Source organism: Vicia villosa, unplaced genomic scaffold, assembly GCF_029867415.1.
Source record: "Vicia villosa cultivar HV-30 ecotype Madison, WI unplaced genomic scaffold, Vvil1.0 ctg.001476F_1_1_1, whole genome shotgun sequence".
Lineage (NCBI taxonomy): Eukaryota > Viridiplantae > Streptophyta > Magnoliopsida > Fabales > Fabaceae > Vicia > Vicia villosa.
Window position 1 is genome coordinate 38,414 of NW_026705631.1, and position 20,966 is coordinate 59,379.

At 34.9% G+C, this 20,966-nt stretch overlaps 1 protein-coding gene across 1 annotated transcript; it reads left to right on the forward strand.

Annotated features, from left to right (window-relative positions):
• Positions 1-13,421: 13,421 nt before the first annotated feature.
• Positions 13,422-14,414, forward strand: LOC131635393 (uncharacterized). Its single transcript, XM_058906016.1, has 2 exons — positions 13,422-13,733; positions 13,884-14,414. The coding sequence occupies exons 1-2, from the start codon at positions 13,422-13,424 to the stop codon at positions 14,412-14,414; spliced, it is 843 nt and encodes a 280-aa protein (XP_058761999.1).
• The last annotated feature ends 6,552 nt before the right edge of the window (positions 14,415-20,966 follow it).

The following is a 20,966-nucleotide window of genomic DNA, read 5'->3' on the forward strand; positions in this document are numbered from 1 at the left end:
AGGCACACAAGCCAATCTACATCTTAAGGTTTAAGAAGATTGAACAGGGGCAGTTTTCATACCCCAAAATTTTCCCATCATATTTTGAAACACCTGACTTTCAATTACCCAAAACTATGCAAGAATTGGGCACACTTACCTGTCTCCAACGCAACAAGCCTCCAACTAGGTTTTTGCTTTTCTAAAGGTAAAATCAGGTTCTAATACCCCCAAGTGGACTTCATAGCTTCTCATATATTTCAAAGTATCCTCATGCCAATTTTCAAGCTCTGATTCAAAAGATTGCTCGGTCAACGGCTCAAATAGTCAACAGTCGACTAGTTTGACCTAAAAGTCAACTATGGTCAAATTACAGTCAAAATTCCTGATTTTTGGTCAACATTAATATTTTGAAGTTACATTCATCATTTGATCAAGGGTTGATCATGATTCATCAAGGAAATCTCAGAAATCAACAAAACCTAAAGTTTCTAAATTAGAGTTTTTGACCTAAAAGTCAACGGAACTTTGACCAGCCATAACTTTAACATGGTTAGCATTAATTTCCCAAAATAATCTCATTTGGAAGGAAATTGAATTCTCTACAACTTTGTCTCTCTAAAGCCAAGGCCAAAAATGACTCATTTGAGAGATACAAGCCAAAACATCATAGGTCCTTCTAGAAGTTCACAAAAAGTTGTTTTTTGTCAGGATAATTATCATCAAGATAAAATCTCCAAATGTAAAATATGTTCCAAAGTGGCTTGTATAGTACATCTTGGGATTTCCAAAAAGTCCTATAACACTTACATACCATAAAAATTGAAGGAGTTATGGCTTGCACAAGTTGAGCAATTTTGAGAAAAATGCACCTAATGTAAAGTGGGGAAGTTTGATGTTTTGAACTATTGGGCCTAAAATATGGATTCCAAACGTGTCCATGGGTTTTATGAGTATTTCTAAACTAACTATTTTATTTTTATAGTATTTATTTTATTTATTTAAATTTTAATTCATTTAAATATTAGTAAATCACATAAATATGAAATAATTAGTTTTAAATCAAAATTTTGATTTTTTTTAATCAAATCCAATCATCCAAATACTCCATATTAGATGCAAATTTCGTGGAAAAGGATATTGGAAATAGATGGATATAATATTGATACAAAAAAAGGAAAAATCTCATGCATATTCATGCAAAATTCCAAGTGATCAAAAAACTCAAGTCCAAGCCCAACTTTTAATCCTAAATCCACCCCTTACATATTCTGAACAAAGCCACAAACAAAAGGGGACGAAAATTTGGCAAAAGGACTAGGGTTTCTAAAGGAGAAAATATTCAAGAAAGGTTCAAACTTGGATCATGAATTGTATCCAATTTCAAGACCATCCATACATCCCAGGTAACACATGGTGAGAATGCTTCGTTAAACGAACCCCATGACACCCAGAATGCGTACTTCATGTTACTCATGTTCATTCATGTTCTTGAAATTCATAGCTCATGTTTTATCGTGTGTTAATCAAATCTAACTATGTGTATGAGTTCATATTAATGTTTAGACCAGGTTGGAATCATTATGGGTGAGATTTGACGTGTGGAGTGAGATCCACCATTGTTAGGGCGTGGGAGGTTGAATCCTTCGCAGCAGGATTTGCAATGTGTTTCAAGCCATAATAACACCGTAATTGAACTTGCAAGGCGTGTTTTAGTGGGACTGAATAATCTTTACGCTTGCTTAACGTCTTATTTTGCAGATTCATGTTCATCAGGATTTGCTACGAATTGTTGTTGCAGAAATCGTAGCCAGTTCGTGGTGAAATCGCAGCTATTCTGGGCTAGGGATCAACGAAGAAGATGAATAGTAGCCCTCCACGTGTGGCTTATTCTCATTCGTCAGTCGACAACTAGATTCTCTTATCCGCGCACGTGGCCTCTCTTAAATGGTCGGTCAACCAAACTGATTTCTCTCCCCTTTTTAGATTCGCTGGCCAGACGCGCCTGGGACCCGGTTTGACCTTGTTTTTTTGAATTCCCCAATAAATGTCTGTTTTAATATTTAATTATTTATGTGGAATTGATTAACAATTGAGCAATGCAATACAAATGGCAAGAGATGAAGGATGGGCACCTAAAGGATGGGGGTTTGATTCCTACGCCTCCCCCTTTATTTTTACTCAATTATCTTGCCATATTTGATTCATAGGTACCATGAGGTCATGCTCCGCGCGCGTATGGTACGACCTCACACATATGCCATTAATTCTCCACGAACCCATATCTGATGGCCCTGAAAACGAAACTCCATGGTGCACCCCCAGCAAAGAGTCACACCAGATCCCAGCCATCCATACTATGTTCCTTCAGTTTGTCTTTTTACGTTTTTTACTTTTTTTATTTTATTTTCCTCCTTTTCTTTTTTCTAACAATTAACCAATTAAAGTATAATATATTAATTAGGATTAGTTAATTATACACTTAGAATAATTTAGTTAGCATAATTAGTTTAATCATTTAGAAAATTAGGATTAACCTTTTTTATTTAATTAATTCTAATTTGGTGTTTAGTTTAATTTAATATTAATTTCCTTTTAGTTAAATGATTTATTAATTAGGATTAGATTAAATATTTAGGTTTTAATTATTTAGGCTAATTAATAATTTAGGTTTAATTTTTACCTACAAATAGTTTTTTTAGGTTTAGCCTTTAACTTCAAAAACCATAGAAAGCCCCCCTAAATGTCAATAGGTAGGTGTTGTCCATTAACAGTCATGTAGGTTTTTACCCTTTAGGTTTATTTTACCCATTAGGTTTATTTTACCCATTAGGTTTTTAGCCATTAGGTTTCAACTAAAAATTAGGTTTATCTCTTTGTCTTCAAACCTTGAATTTCTTCTTCGCGGTATTCTCTTCTCATCTCATATCTCATTGATTGTCGCATGCGTGCTTAAATTTTTATTTACTTATTTATTTAATTTTTGTTATTTAAATTTTAGAAATCATGTATAGGTCGCAAAAAGTTTTCTTGTAATAGTAATTAGGGTTTATATTTATGCCTTTTATTTTCTGCCTTTCCCCCGGTTTTTGGTTTGTAATTCCCCCCTCCCCGAAGCCTTGTAATAGCGTAGGACTTCTAATTTCTGCCTTTAACTTTGCTATTAACTGTGTGGTTAGTAAAATAGGGAGTGACAACATTTAATTGAATTTAGTTCGCCTAATACAAGATAAATATCTGAATCAAATTCACATGATTGTTGCACCCACACACCTTTAGGGTAATTCCTCTTATGCTGCCTTTCGATCACAAATAGTCAAGTCCCTCGGATATAGGGATACCTTAGCTTGTTGCCTACAAAAAATCATCATAAAATGATCATAGTCCCTTCGAGTTATCTACGATTAAAAATGATCTTGTCCCTCAATGTTGCCTCGATAAATGATGATCGTCCCTTTGAATGCTAAGGTATCCTTACTGGTTGCCTACAAATGACTATTCACATCCTTTCCTAAAGACTTCCTGCCCTTCTTATGGTATGGATAGACTTATGGCAAACGATGACCCTCGATGACCCGTACATCCAATGAAAAGACTACCTGTCTAATCTTTGGTATGGATAGCCCCTTCAAACGAAAGACTTAAAGAACAAGAAAGACTAGCTTAGGGTAGGTAACTTTTAATTGCTTGCTCACAACAAATTCAAAATGCTTTTCACACCTCTTTTCAAAAATGATTTCCAAAAGGCTACACTTATTTACAAGTTAAAGTCCTTATTCAAAAATCTTTTTCTAAACATACACTACACTTTCATTCAAACAATTCAAACAAAAAGTGAGCTAAGCAATTAAGAGCCCATGGATAACCATGGATACAAAGGGTGCTTACACCTTCCCTTTGTATAACCTACCCCCCGAACTCAGTCTCTTTCAAAGGTCTTTCCTGTTCTTTTTGCCTTTCCAATTGGATAAAATAAAAGTCGGTGACAACTCTAGCTATCTGCAACATTTAAAAAATGTCAGTTCTCCTATCGTATTACACTAGGCAACATAGCCTTTAACAACATATCCAAATTAACATGTCAAAATACAAGTAATATAGCAATATTCAAACATAAGCTCAAGTTCAAATAAAATCCCCCCCAAGCGTTACATGATTAGAGCATATGACGCGCTACCTAATCAAACAACAAACTCAGAAGCTCCTCGGCTAAATCCTCGGACAAGCTCACTAGTCGTTAGAACCTGCACGATGTCACGATGAACATCATTCAAACAGAAGGGTGAGAATTCACATCATAATGAATACATACAATATGACAATGAATATAGCATACAATAGCATTACAAATCCTCACACTTCAAAATTGAATAAGTTCCACAATTATTACACAAAACAAAATCTCCAATCATCACAAAACAATTCACATCAATTCAAGTAATCACATAGCACATAATGCGACTCCAATGCAATTAATGTGACTCAATGCATGTGGTACCATGTGAATATCAAGCTCACCGCTCCCGATTATAAACCAGAGCCACACTTCTGATCCGGACAAGACCAAAGCCCTCAAAATAATGAATCTTTAGTTCACTGCTTCCGAACCACAAAGGAACAAAGCTACGCCTATGTTTCCACACAAGGATCAAAGCCACCCGCTTATGTTTCCACACAAGGATCAAAACCATCATGAATGCATGTACAATAATCACAAGATATATGCAATTAAGATTATCTATACAATCTTAACATACCGCATACCACAATAATTCCACAATGAATTATCCACCAATTGTACATGACACACATATCAAATAAATATCACAACAATTCACAACTAATAGCATATATTCAATCACACTCATCATGAATATCATTTCACATATCACGCCAACAATTTCCATTCACCATTTACCAATTCGTAGCATTCATAAAGATAAGTACATGGTATTCATACAACAACACCATAATTAATTCAACAAGTTCTAATCAATCCTATCATATCATATAAAACAACAAATTAGCTTCCTAATGCTTCGAACGGCATACACAAAAGAGTTACGGGTCAAAAGTTATGACATTTAGAAGTTTTATAAAATTCTGCATAACAGGGTTCGCTCAGCGGCCTCCCAGCGTGCTTCCCCAGACGTAAAATAGAAATGTTCCATTTTTGCAATCTTTCTTAGAGGGTTAAGTTCGCTTAGTTGGCTCGCTATTTCTTAAATTCACTCCCAGACTTTGCTTAGCGGCCTGAGGTCGCTTAGCGGACTCCCGATAATGCAGAAAAATTGCAAAGAACTCAGTTCTGAAAATAGGTGTTTCTAACCTTTTTAAACCACTTCCATACAACTAGTAATGGGACATAAAATCAGTATTTAGCACATAATACCAACAATTTATACCAAAACATGTTTAAGCATACAATTTCATGGATTTCTACACAACCCTAACATTATAAAGTTATGAGATAGAAATAGATGAATACATATCATAATACTACACATTGCATAAGTATATAATCAAGATAATGAATATTCTCCCCCTTAATTGATTCAAAACTCCTTCCTCTTCAAGTTTCTACAAAATTCTCTTCTCTCTTCTACTCTTCTCTTTTCTTCCTCTTTTCCCCAAAATGAAATTATGATTCTAAAAACCTAATTCCCTTACTATCTTCCCTTAAGTTAGTTGGGCTTAACCCACCAATTTCACTTATTATTATATTTCTGCCAATTAGACCTAATAAGTCATACCTCCTTAATAACTTAATTAATCTAAATGGCACAAATACATATATAATTAAATATTCAAATAATCATTATACCACATAATAATTACTTAAAATAAATAATTATTAAAAACACCAAATTAACTAATTAATAAAATAATTAATAAAATTGGGATGTTACAAAGAGCTATAGAAGGCTTAGCAGAGAAAAGTTAAATGATTGATCGATTTTACTAGAAAATTCAGATAAGGGGGTATTATTCATCTAAGGGTGACTAAATCATGAAAGGGTAGAGAGGTTTCCCTTAACCTCCAATAGGGTTCACATTTTCTCTATGGTTTAATGATGAATGTGATAAATGAATGATTGAATCATGTTTTTCCATGAATTGATGCGATAATTGTTGTGTTGTTATTGTTGAATGTGTTTTCTCATGTATCAATGGTTGTGGGTGGAATTGTGTTGAAAATTGGAGAAGTATGGCATAATTATAAGAATTAGATCATGATAGAAATTATAGTTAGTTGATGTTTTGAGGGTAATTTATGTTATAGTTATGTTAGATGGTGATTTTGGAGAGTTTGAATAATTTTAGTTGGGACTGGTTTGGGGTATGAAGGGTATGGAAGGTAGAAGATGAAGGTATTGAAAACTAAATTTTTTGGATTTTAGAGTTAGTGCAATCGATTGCACTTCCAGTGCAAAAGTTTGAATGCAGTCTAATTACAATTTTTGAATTGGAAGTAACTAAATAGGTTGCATTGCAATTGACTGACACAGTGTGATTTTCGAAAAAAAAATTATGTTTTACACTTGTCCCATTGTCCAGCGAACTTAGCCATAACTTTTGATTTGTGAGTCCAAATGATGCCCCGTTTGAAGCGTTAGAAAGCTAAATCTCATATCTATAGCATGGAAGTTCTTCGTGAAATGATTGAGTTATATTCAAGTATCTAACATAGGAATGTTTATGGTGGTTTGTATGATCGATTAGCGAACTGTTGAGTAATCATAATGAAATGTTGATGTTATAATGAAATGACATGATTGAATGTTTATGATTATGTATTTGTTGAGTTACTGCTGTTTATTTTGTTTGTCGATTGTCATAACATTAATTAATGGATGTGTATGATGTGATGATGATGTTGTGTTTAACGATAATGAGTTGTTAAAAGTATGAAATGTTGATGTTATAATGAATTAAGATGATTGAATGTCTATGATTATATAATTGTTAATTTGTTGTTGTTGATGTTGTTTCTCAATTGTCATAACATTAATTAATGGTTGCGTATGGTGATGATGATGTTGTGTTAAACCATTATGAATTGTGATAAGTATGTTTGTCGTTTGAGCATGATGTTGATTATGATTATGATGTTGTTGTGTATGATGTTGATGATGATTGTGATGTTGTTGTGTATGATGTTGATGATGGTTATGATGTTGTTGTGTTATGATGTTGAGAATAATATCGATGTTATTATTGTGTAGGTGAATAATAGTTCGAGTAGGGAGAAGTGTTATTGTTGGGCTAATGCATGTTTTGTTTATTGTCGGGAGGAGATTTTAAATATTATGTTGTTTTTTGCATTGACGTATTTTGGCATGCATTCATGATGAGGTTGTTGTTGATGAAAGAGACAAGTTTCAATCTGAGAAGGGTGGATTCGTGACTTATCCTGAATCTGAGCAGGGTGGATTTGGGGTTTGAGTAGGTTGAACCCAGTTTGCTAAGGAACCTTCGGATAATATGGTACCACATGCATGTTGAGTCGAGTTGTTGTCATGGGTTGCATTACATAAATAAAATATGTGAATGTGTTTTAGTGCATGATGATGTGTTATGAGTGTGATTATAAGTAAGTTTATATGAATTGTATGAGTTTGATTGTGTTGTGGATTAAATGTGAATCCATGATATTGAGGTGCATGTTGAATTCTATATGAATTTGTAGTGTATGTAGTATGATCACCAGATCACAATGTTGCCGATATGATCACCAAGACCTTGCCAAGTTGCAAGTTTTTCCACTGTATGCAGTTGATAAAGCTGTAGAAAGAAAACTAGTTTGTTCCTTTGATATTATAGAATTTTTACCAAGGTGGAGATTTGTGAGATATTTGATCGAACTCTAGTATGGTAGAAGGGTAGCTTCTTAGTTTGACAATTCGACAAGATCTTAGCATGTCGTCAAAGTCTGTTCACATGTTGTAGTCGAAGGCCTACAATGTTGTAGTCGAAGTATGCTCAAGTATGTAGTAGTCAAAGTGCTAGGATTGTTAGCATGTCGAATTGAGTTTGTTTGTTGAGCTCAATTGTTTAAGTTAGCTTGTGTAATGGGTCTGTGTGAAAAAGCCTGTTAGTTTAGTGTGTTAGTTTTACTATAAATAGCATATTAGTCTATCTTCATTGCACACTGCAAATCCTAATTAGGGTGAGAGAGGTTATATGTTATTTTGTAACACTTGTAATATTGTTTCAAAGAGAAAGTAAAAAATATCCGTTTATAAACAATTTCATTGTGTTCTTCTTGTTTTCCTCCTTCCTACCCGTGTGAATTTCTTACCAAAAAAAATCCATTATACTTTATTCTTGACATCTTGTCATCTATATTACAGTGTCATTCCTTTTTTCTATAATATTTTGACTTTTTATAATATATCACTATAAAAAGTTACCAACACATAATTCATACACATAACTAATATTTACTTTTCACTAATAAATAATTTAAATCTTTTATATCTAGTAAATAAAAAAAATTAAATTATCATAATAATTTACAATTTGATTAAAAAACATACGCAAAGTAAATTTTTGTGATAAAATAATTAGTTAAAATTAATATTTGTTTAATATATCAAAATAAAAATAATTCTAATTATCGTACACTAACTATAACTCTTTTCACATTTAAATTTATTAATCCTTCGATGAAAAATATATATTTATATTATTTTATTTCAATTTAATAATTAAAATTTATATTTTACTAGTTTAATTTAATAAATATATTATTCATTCTATATTTTTTCGAAAATTTTATATAACAATAAGATATTTGCATAGTGAAAAATACATATGCACATCACGTGACATGCAAAGTTGTTCCAATATACGTAATGCACGTGCTTCACATATTTAAAAAATAAAGATAAAATTTAGAAAGTAATGTTGTTGACAATGGACAATGTTAATGGTATGGATTCCTCTGTACAATGACAGTTCCTTCTCAAAGAGAGGTTATGGACCATCACTTTGGGAACAATTGGTGAAAAGTTGTAAGCTTAACGTGCGATCATCATAGAAGTGCTTTTTGTGGAGCAGGCTGATTTTATTACTTTTTTGGAAAATTAATATTATGAAATGGAAGTCCTAATATTTTCCTTTTTTGATTTTTTTACTAATAAATATTTTTCAGTTTCTTTATGGGTTTTTCCAGATAATATGTGGGCTCCTTAATATCATATTATCTTCCTCACCCTGTTTTTCGCAAGAAAAATTTAATTTGTACCCTCTATATTTTATAAAAAATATCAATTTTGTTTTTGTGTATTTTTAACTTTTATTTTGTATACTGAAAAATTTTGCAAAAGAGTTTTGGCAGTCAATTTTTTCTTTTACATTTTTTAAATTTTATTTTATATTTCAAAAGATTTTATAGAAGAGTTACTGTAGTCATTTTTTATTTTTATTATGATGAATACGAGGTAAAGAAATTCTACAATCAAGGAAGCACCTTTCTTGTTAGGTTGGTTTTGAGGTGCTAGCAAGAAATTATACACTAGATTAAAATGTACATATAAAATAAAATAAGTGAAAGGAAAAAATATGATTTTATTTAATAATCTATCTTATTAACTATCGATGCATTCTCATTATATTAATTATATAATACAATTTTAAAATATATAATTAAAATTACATTAGAAACAAAATAAATTTTTTTACAAGTACAACAACTATTATGAGAAAAAGTGAACTTCAAAGTTAAACTTTTGAGCTTTGAAAATACTTTAATATATTTTACTACAGTTGGATATAATTGATTTTGCCTATAAAATTAAAGTTATAATTTAAAGTTTGATGATTTTTATAGTGATATTTATAATTCAAATTGATATTAGTCTAAATTTTGTTAGAAATTAAAAGGATGGAACTGTGAACAAACTCACAACATTCAATAATAATATAATACAGAGAATTGCATATATGCATGACAATGCATGCTTGCAAATATGACAAAATTAAAGTGTTTTGTACCAGAACTATAAATATGTGGAGATTCGATGGACTTGAGCTTTAATGCGATGGAGTGAGCTTGCGGTACGGCAGAGTAGGGGTGGACTAGCAAGGTTAGCACTTCAACGCCCTAGTCAACGAGTGAGAAGAATAGTTTGAGTGTGTGAATAAGACAATACCTAAAATGGTGTGTAATAAACTTTATATAGTGTGGGTAGTTAAATTCGTCCTTGTGTGATATGGCGCTCACGCGGGGGAACCTTAAGATTATATCTGAAGGTGGTGAGCATTCTGAGTCACCAATGTCTTAGCATGCACGTTCTTGAACTGGGCCTCATAGTGATTGGGCATTACTGTTCTTGGGCCAATGGTGGCCAAAAACAGTTTCCCCCAAATTTTGTTATTGCATACGAATAGAGAGACTTTTTAGAGTATTGGGAAATTGTCGCGTTTGACCATGGGCCTTGTGAATGATTCCTATCTTGTTGAAGAGAGACTAGGAGCAGGTAACCTTGGGAATACACACATTAAATGCAAGTTTTGTCATTGAAAATTTACGCACAGATATTTCGCCACGTGGCCTTAGACTCTTAAGGTAGGGGTGGCATTGCGTTTTAGGATACTCAAGTGTCGTTATGATCCTGATGTGAATCTTGTTTGTTGATTTTCTTCTGCATGTCTTCCTTTATTATATACCGATGATTCACCTCCCTCTCTACGTCATATAAAGACAACTTTTCTTCTCAAGTTACATTTCACCTTCTATGCAAACCGTCTTTTCGTTTTTTGTCAACTCCAATTACCATTCCTTGAACTCTAATGACAAATTCTTCTCCCTGTCGGCCTTTCCTTTTTGAATTTCACAACTCCTTTGGTTCCTCGTGCATCGAGTGATTTTCATTTTAACTTCATCTTTGCATCTTCAATCGTCTTCAAGTATCATTTCTCTTCCTCTTGTTTATTATGTTTCTTCTTTCTCTTTCTTTTAGCAATGGCAAATTTAGGAGATGAATCATTGTAACACCCCAAAATAATTAGATTATTATTTAATTGTTTTATGATGAGTATCTGTGAAGTGTTTGTGAATATATGACGTCTTGGTGAATTATTGATGCTTAGAGATGTGATGTGTGGGTTGCGTTGTGAGGTAGGATATCATAAGAGGACTAAGGGAGTTAATTATATTTTAGATAATTGGTTTAATTATTTATAATTATTATTATTAGAGTTTAAATAATAATTTGGGTTAATTAGATTTAATAGCGTTATTTAGAATGATTATTATCATTATTTTATTCATAGAATAAAGGTGATTTGGTGTAGAGATTATAAGGGTATTATGGTAATTATGAAAGGATAAGTGAGGGTAATACGGGAAGAGCCATATTAGGGGTCCAATGGGCAAGTTTGACATAAGAGAAATAAGGTTGAGAGAACGTGTTAAATTTCTTTGGAACGATCGTAAAAGTGAGAAGACGCTTGGAGGAAGCTAGGGCATAGAGAACCAAGAGGAGATTCCCGTAGAATTCGACGGAACGCGAGAGAGAACCAATTTCTAGCTACAATCTAAGGTAAGGGGATTATCTTGATTATTATAATTGATTTAAGGTTTAGATAATTGTGGGTTTGTGTGGGGTTTTGATTTTGATGATAATCATGTTAGCTTGAATGAATTGATGTAATTGGTGCTTTGTTATTTGTGATTTTGGTGTATGATGATGATACAGATAATTTGAGGTTTGATCTTGCCATCTTTCATGAAGTTTAAATTTTTGGAATTGGAATAAAAAGATTTTCGCACTGCTACTGTTCTAAATTCGTAAAAACTATTTTCACAACAAGCAGTCGATTGCACTATCAATTTTTAGTGAAATTTGCTTATGTTTCAGCAAGCAATCGATTGCTGTGGGGATGAAATCGATTGCAATATGTTAAAATTATGAAATTTGGCCTCTGGAATAGGGTGCAATCGATTGCTGTCTGAGTGCAATCGATTGCTCACTGTTTGACAGCATTTTAGTAAACTTTGAAAATCCATAACTTTTGACTCGGGTGTCCGTTTGACGCGCCGTTTTGAACCTACGGAAAGCTAAAAAAATTCGCTATAATATAAAAATAATTTTGGATACAATCGATGATTATTTTATGGAGGCCTATGTCTTTTGTATGCGATTAATCTTGTACGTTCGTTTTGTGTTATGCTATGAAGTGTTTGACGTTACTATGAGGATATTATGTTGTACTATGATGTGTTTGATATAGTAAGAAGTATTTGATGTTGTTAAGATAAAATATGAGATATTATGAAGTATGTGATGATATTATGGTGAGTATATGAATGATGATGCGTTTTGACTAGCTGTGGTCAAGTTTTATTGTGTTGTTGCGCATCATGCATTCATAGCATATGTTGATAGGACTTCTGTCCAGTGATGTTTATAGGACGTTGGTCCAGTGATGGCACAATCCTATAGTGTGGATTGAGTGTATTTGTGAAGTGCTCTGGTTCCAAGCGGGAATCGATCCTATTGGTGGGGATCTTTGGAGAAAGATGACTAAGTCATCAGTGAAGTTTTGGTACCACGTGCATGAGTCTATGTTGATACATTGCATCCTATGTGACATTGCATATTTTATGATATAAATTACTGATTGATGAAGTTGTGATTTAGATGATGTTGTGTTTGTGTGGTGAAGTGAATGTTGTGTTATTTGTGATGAACGATCTAACAATATAATGATGAGATTAATATGATATGTGATATGTGATGACTTGTGAATTGCATGAGGATAGTGTTGTACCTACTATATTTATTCCTTACATCTTTTATAATGATTGTGATTTCTCACCCTTTCTGTTTGAATGTTACCTCCACGTGGGTAACGCGCAGGTGATCAGGAATAGACGTAAAAGTTTGAGGATAGCTTATGGAGTCTTTTAGTTGTTTTATTTCAATAAATAAGGTCTTGCTCTGATACATAACATCGGGGTCTTGGGATTTGTCTGAATTGAACTATATGTTCTTTGTTGGCATGATGTACTGAGATACCTTATTTTGTTTTAATATGTTTTTAAGCATGGCTTAAGAGTTTTAAAGTGGGGTGATATTTTTATTTGAAGTATTAAATAAAGATGTTTTTGAGACTATAATTTCCGCTGCGATGTTTGAAGTTCTTGATGGTATTTTCAATGAGATAAATGCTTCAATTTTTGAAAACCCGTGTTACGGAGCAGGATGTCTTATTATGATATTTTATATGAAGATGTGACACCATTGTTGGTGATTTGTGGTAGAATATTTATTATTTATTCACGAAAATTTCTCGAGGTTTAGAAGGGTATTACATTAGTGGTATCAGAGCATGTCGGTCCGTCCGGCCAGGTTATTGAGTCTGTAGTGTGACAGTTGAATACTGTCAGTAGATTATTCTAACTTTGATGCTAATTTTGGAGTGAACAGATTATGGCAGGAAGAAATGACGCTGCGATTGCTGCTGCCTTGGAGGTTGTTGCTCAATCTATGCAAAATCAACCTAATGCTGGAAGGAATGATGAATCTCGAAGCTTGAGTACGTTCCAGAGGGAGAATCTGCCTACCTTCAGGGGTAAGTACGATCCCGATGGGGCACAGGAATGGCTTAAGGAGATTGAAAGGATTTTTCGAGTGATGGATTTCTCTACAGCACAGAAGGTACTGCATGGTACTCATATGCTGGCTGGAGAAGATGATGACTGGTGGATTGGCACTCGTCAGAGATTAGAGGTTGTTGGCGAGGTAATTACTTTGGTTGTGTTCACAAGGGAGTTCCTAAGAAAGTATTTTCCCGAAGATGTTCGGGGAAAGAAAGAGATGGAGTTTCTTTAGCTAAAACAAGGAAATTCATCTGTTGCTGAGTATGTTGCCAAGTTCGTTAAACTTGTAAAGTTCTATCTGCACTACAATGCAGAGACTGCTGAGTTTTCCAAGTGTATCAAATTTGAGAATGGGCTGCGTCCAGAAATCAAACGGGCAATTGGGTATCAACAGATCCGTAGGTTTCCTGAACTGGTGAATAGTTGTAGGATCTATGAGGAGGACAACAAGGCTCATTCAGCATATTTTAAGAGTCACAATGAGAAGAAGGGGAGGAACCAAGATCATGGTAAGCCATATAGTGCTCCTGTAGACAAAGGAAAGAAGAAGGTTTCCGATGGGAAGAAGACAAGTGGGGGAGGGTCTCCTGCTACTATCAAGTGCTATAGTTATGGTGAACCAGGTCACCGCTCTAATGAATGTAAGAACAAGGTTCTAAGGTGTTATAAGTGTGGTAAGATGGGTCATCGTGCTCCTGAATGCAAGGATGATGGTCCGACTTGTTTCAATTGTGGAGAGAAGGTTCATATCAGTACTCAATGCCAGAAACTGAATAAGGATGCTAATTCTCTTCCAAGACTAACGGTCGGGTGTTTGCTTTGAGCGGAACATAGAATTTCAAGAAGGACAGCTTGATTCGAGGTACTTGTTTTATTAACGGTGTTGAACTGATTGCTATTATTGATACTGGTGCTACTCATTTGTTTATTTTGCTTGATTGTGCCACTATGTTAGGATTTAAATTATCGCTATAGATGGTAGTATGGTAATAGACATTCCAGCTAATGGTTATGTTACTACTACTTTTGTTTGTTCGGGATGTCCTTTGACTATCTTTGATAAGTGTTTTGTGACGGAATTGGTGTGTCTGCCCTTACACCAAATTGATGTTATCCTTGGGATGAACTGGTTGGAGTTCAACTATATTCATATCAACTGTTATAATAAGACTATGAGGTTTCCGGAATTTGAAGATGGTGGAGAGCTTATGTTCTTGTCGGCCAAACAAATAGAAGAACTAGTGAAAGATGAAGCCATGATGTTTGCGATGTTCTCAATATTGCAAGTTGATCGTGAAGCTACAAATGTTGAATTTCCCGTTGTCTATGAATTTCCAGATGTGTTTCCAGACAACGGCAGTGATCTACCTCTAGAGCGAGAAGTGGAATTTGCTATTGATTTAGTTCCAGGTACATGTCCGATGTCGATGGCTCCTTACAGGATGTCGGCGTCTGAGTTGGGAGAACTAAAGAAACAGTTAGAGGAATTATTGGCAAAGAAATTTGTTTGACCAAGAGTTTCTTTGTGGGGTGCTCCGGTGTTGCTGGTTAAGAAGAAATATGGTAGTATGAGGTTATGTATTGACTACAGGCAGTTGAATAAAGTAACTATTAAGAATAAGTACCCGCTTCCAAGAATTGACGATTTGATGGATCAGTTGGTAGGTGCCAGTGTGTTCAGTAAGATTGATTTGAGGTCGGGCTATCATCAGATTCATGTTAAACCAGGCGACATTCTGAAGACGGCTTTCAGAACGAGGTATGGTCACTATGAATATACTGTGATGCCATTTGGCGTGTCTAATGCACCAGGTGTTTTCATGGAGTATATGAATCAAATCTTTCATGAATATCTAAATGAGTTTGTGGTGGTCTTCATCGACGACATTCTAATATATTCCAAGTCTGACGAAGAGCATGCTAGACATTTGAAGATTTTATTGCAAGTGTTGAGAGAGAAGAAATTGTATGTTAAACTGTCGAAGTGCGAGTTCTGGTTAAAGGAAGTCAGTTTCCTTGGCCATGTGATTTCTGGTGGTGGTATTGTTGTGGATCCTTCTAATGTTGAAGTTGTGTTGCAGTGGGAAACTCCGAAGTATGCTACTGAAATTCGAAGTTTTATGGGTTTGGCAGGTTACTATCGCAGGTTTATAGAAGGTTTTTCTAAATTAGCATTACCTTTAACTCAATTGACTCGAAAGGGTCAAGCTTATGTATGGGATGTTGCGTGCGAGGAAAGTTTTGTTGAATTAAAGAAGAAGTTGACGACTGCTCCGGTGTTGATTTTACCCAATCCGAGTGAGTCTTTCGTGGTGTATTGTGATGCTTCTAAGATGGGCCTTGGTGGAGTCTTGATGCAGAACGGACAAGTTGTTGCCTATGCTTCTAGACAACTTAAAGTTCATGAGAGGAATTATCCTATGCATGACTTAGAGTTGGCCGCTGTGGTGTTTGTTTTGAAAATTTAGAGACATTATCTATTTGGCTCTAAATTTGAAGTGTTTAGTGACCACAAAAGTCTGAAGTACTTGTTTGATCAGAAGGAGTTAAACATGAGGCAGAGGAGGTGGCTTGAATTGTTGAAAGACTTTGATTTTGATTTGAGTTACCATCCTAGTAAAGCAAATGTGGTAGCTGATGCATTGGGTAGGAAGTCCTTGCATATGTCGATGAGGATGGTGCATGAATTAGAACTGGTTGAACAATTCAGAGATATGAGTTTAGTTTGTGAAGAAACTCCTAATAGTGTGAAGTAGGGCATGTTGAAACTGACTAACAGTATTCTTGATGAGATCAGAAATGGTCAAAAATCCGATTTAAAGTTAGTTGATCAGTTGACATCAATTAACCAAGGCAATGGTGGCGAATTTCGAGTTGATGAAAATGGTGTGATGTGATTTAGGAATAGAGTGTGTATTCCTGATGTTCTAGAACTTAAGAAGAGTATTCTCGAAGAATGGCATAGAAGTGGGTTGAGTATTCATTCGGGTGCTACGAAGATATACCAAGACTTAAAGAGATTGTTTTGGTGGCCGGGTATGAAGAAAGATATTGCTGAGTTTGTTTATGCTTGCTTAACTTGTCAGAAGTCTAAGGTTGAACATCAAAGGCCTTCTGGATTAATGAAACAGTTGAACATTCCAGAATGGAAGTGGGACAACATTTCCATGGATTTTGTGGCAGGTTTACCGAATACCGCCAAAGGAAATGATTCTATTTGGGTGATTGTGGATAGGTTGACCAAGTCGGCTTATTTCTTGTCGATGAAAATTAACCATTCTATTTCTCAGTTGGCTAAGATGTATGTTGAAGAGATTGTGAGATTGCACAGAATACCGTCGAGTATTATGTCAGATAGAGATCCAAGGTTTACATCAAGGTTTTGGAAGAGTTTACAAGATGCCTTGGGTACTACATTGAGATTGAGTTCGGCGTATCATCCACAGACGGAAGGTCAGACCGAGAGGACCATTTAGTCACTAGAAGATTTGTTGAGGGCTTGTGTGTTGGACCAAGAATAGGCTTGGGATAGCCAATTGCCACTAATTTAATTTACTTACAACAATAGTTTTCATACGAGTATTGATTTGGCACGATATGAAATGTTGTATGGTAGGAGGTGTAGAACTCTGTTGTGTTGGTATGAATCGGGTGAGAGTGTTGTGCTCGGACCTGAGATTGTGCAAGAGACGACTGAAAAGATAAGGATGATTCGATAAAGGATGAAAGCTTCTCAAAGTCGTCAGAAGAGTTATCATGATAAGAGGAGGAAAGCACTTGAGTTCCACGTAGACGATCATGTGTTTTTGAGAGTTACTCTAACCGGTGCCGGTAGAGCTTTGAAGTCGCAAAAGCTTACGCCACATTTTATTGGTCCCTATCAGATTTTAGAGAGGATATGTGAGGTGGCCTATCGGATTGCCTTGCCGCCGTTGCTTGCGAATCTTCATGATGTGTTTCATGTGTCTCAGTTGAGGAAATATATTCCCGATCCTTCGCATGTGATTCAAATGGAAGATGTGCAGGTGAAAGATAACCTGAATATCGAAGCAGCACCAGTGCAAATAGAAGGACGGGAAGTGTAGCAATTGCAAGGTAAAGAGATTACCTTAGTGAAGGTGTTGTGGGGTGGACTAGCTGGTGAGAGTTGGACATGGGAACGTGAAGATCAGATGAGAGAGTCTTATCCGTTCTTGTTTCCGTCAGGTCATTTTCGAGGGCGAAAATTCTCTAAGAGGGGGAGAGTTGTAACACTCCAAAATAATTAGATTATTATTTAATTGTTTTATGATGAGTATCTGTAAAGTGTTTGTGAATATATGAAGTCTTGGTGAATTATTTATGCTTAGAGATGTGATGTGTGGGTTGCGTTGTGAGGTAGGATATCATAAGAGGGCTACGGGAGATAATTATATTTTAGATAATTGGTTTAATTATTTATAATTATTATTAATAGAGTTTAAATAATAATTTGGGTTAAATAGATTTAATAGTGTTATTTTGAATGACTATTATCATTATTTTATTCATAGAATAAAGGTGAGTTGGTGTAGAGATTGTATAAAGTAACAACTTCTCTTTTTGAAATGTTAGTAAGAACACGGGATCGATCACCTTACTGCAAATTGGCCTGAAGAAAAAACACAGTTTAGTTATTGCGCTTCTTACTTTTTCTGGCAGAATAGAACGTATACCTATTGGTAAAAAATGTTCCATTATAACATGGAAATCATGCGTCTTCAAACTCTTTAACTTGAGGTCTTTCATGGACACAAGTCTTCTAATATATGATGAGTAGCCTTCTGGAACTTTAACTTCACTGAGGAACTTACACAATGTTTTCTTCTCCTTTCTAGATAGAGTGTAAACAACAGGTGGCAGATATGTTCATCTTCCTTTCGTCACGGGTCCCAATTCAGTTCTCAATACCATGTTTACCATGTCCTTCCTTATGTTAAGGCCATCCTTAGACTTTCCTTGTATATTGAGTAACGTACCTATAACGCTGTCAAATACATTTTTTTCAATATGCATAACATCGAGGAAATGTCGTACGTACAACGACTTCCAATATGGAAGTTCAAAAAAATTGACTTCTTCTTCCACCCACCCTTGACAAGTAAATGTGCAAAAGGCTTGCCAAACTGAGTGCTCACATCTTTCACATTTTCAAAAATTTGATCACCTGTCAAAAAAGGCGGGGATGTACGTTGTTCGGCCTTTCCATTGAATGCTTTTCTCCACCCACGGTAGTGATTATTAGAATTTAAGAATCTATGATGACCGAGAAAGACATTCTTCTGACGAAGATCCAATCGCGTCGTATCGGTTTCATCTTCACAAACAGGACACGCTTTTTGACCTTTATTGCTGTACCCTGATAGATTTTCGTATGCTGGAAAATCATTAATTGTTCCAAACAACATCGCCCTCAAGTTGAAACTTACTTTCCTATACCCATCGTAAACCTCCACACCGTTCTCCCACAAAAACTTTAAATCTTCGATTAAGGGTGCCAAGTATACGTCTATGTCATTCCCTGGTTGTTTAGGCCCAGAAATTAACATAGATAACATCATGTACTTACGCTTCATACATAGCCACGGAGGTAGGTTATAAATCATAAGAATCACAGGCCAGGTGCTATGCGAGATACTTTGAATACCATGCGGGTTCACTCCATCAGTAGACAATGACAAGCGAAGTTTTCTTGCTTCTTTTCCAAATTCATGATAATCACTATCAACTTTCATCCACTGTGGTGAGTCTGCCAGATGTCGCAACTTTCCATCAATGATTCTTTCATCTGCATGCCAAGTCAAGTGTCTTGAATCGGTTTCACTACGATACATGCGTCTAAATCTCGGAATTATAGGAAAATACCATAAGACTTTGGCCGAAGACAACTTTTTCTTATATCGAGGGGCACCGCATTTAGGACACTCATTCAACGCTGCATACTCGTTTCAAAACAAAACGCAATCGTTTGGACATGCATGTATCTTATCATAGCTCATGCCAATAGAGGACAACATCTTTTTGGCCTCATACGTTCGATTGGGAAGAACATTATCCTCTGGTAGCATATCTTTCATAAGGGCTAATAACTCTGTGAAACTTTTATCCGACCATCCATTGTCCGCCTTTAAGTTGTACAACTTTAACACCACAGACAATCTTGTGAATTTTGTACAACCATCATACAACGGTTTCTCTGCATCGCTTACCAACCTCTCGAACATTTTGGGACAATCCTCAAGATCTTCTTCAAGCGCTTATGCAATCTCTTCGACTTGATCATAATCGTATGTGTCTGTGCAATTGTCGTTTGAAGCATACGTTGTATTACACCTCGACTCAACATTCCTGTTACTTTTCTCACCATTCAAATTCCAACATGTATAACTTCTATCAATTCCAAACCGTAGTAAATGCGATGCCAACTGATTCCCGTCAACCTGACCCCCATAACAGCAACCCAAGCAAGGACACGTCATTCGAATCGGGTCTTCGACGTGCGCAACCACAAACTTAACGAATTCCCATACCCCTTTCTCGTACTCTTTCGATAATCAGTTTGAATTCATCCATGTCTTATCCATGTCTTAATTAAGCTAAACAAAAACAACTAATTATTAAGGCACAAAACGGTATAATGCGTTTTTGTCAAAATGCAAAGTATACACGGAATGAATCTGAAGCAATAAAACGCAACATATTACTTTGGCGAGAGAGAAAAATTATTTATCTGTATAGAAGTAAGCAACTTCTAGACCCACACAATGTAAGATTCTTGAAAACGATCAAACTTTCACTCTTCACAAGTAACCCATATCTAGCAAAGATATTCCTGAAAAATATAAAATAAAAAACTTAATTGAAGGTGATAGGGTTTATGGCATTGTTAGGTGACAGGGTTTATTCACACACACACAAAAAAAGTATTTTTAAAATGCTAGTGTTAGTTTTCATTGTTAGGTGATAGGGTTTATGGCATTGATTTTATTGTTAGGTGAAAGTGTTTATGGTATTGAAAGGGTTTAAACAGTACAACTACAACATCATATGTGTTCTTATCTGTTTACAATTTTGGCTCAGGTAAAGTAAGCTCAAAGTTAACAAAACTTAAACAAACAAAAACTAAACTAATGACAGAAAACAAATGAAAAATATTGTGTAAACTATATAATACTAAAACAAAAACATAAGCATTTCTTGTTTCTTTTCTTATAGAAATTCTCTCTGCCTTTAAGAAACAAACATAAGCATAAGATATGCTACTCATAAATGATTTTATCTTGCATGAGACAACCTCACTTAACATTTGAACTCCAAAACCAAAGCTTCTTAATGTATATTTCAATGGGATACAATT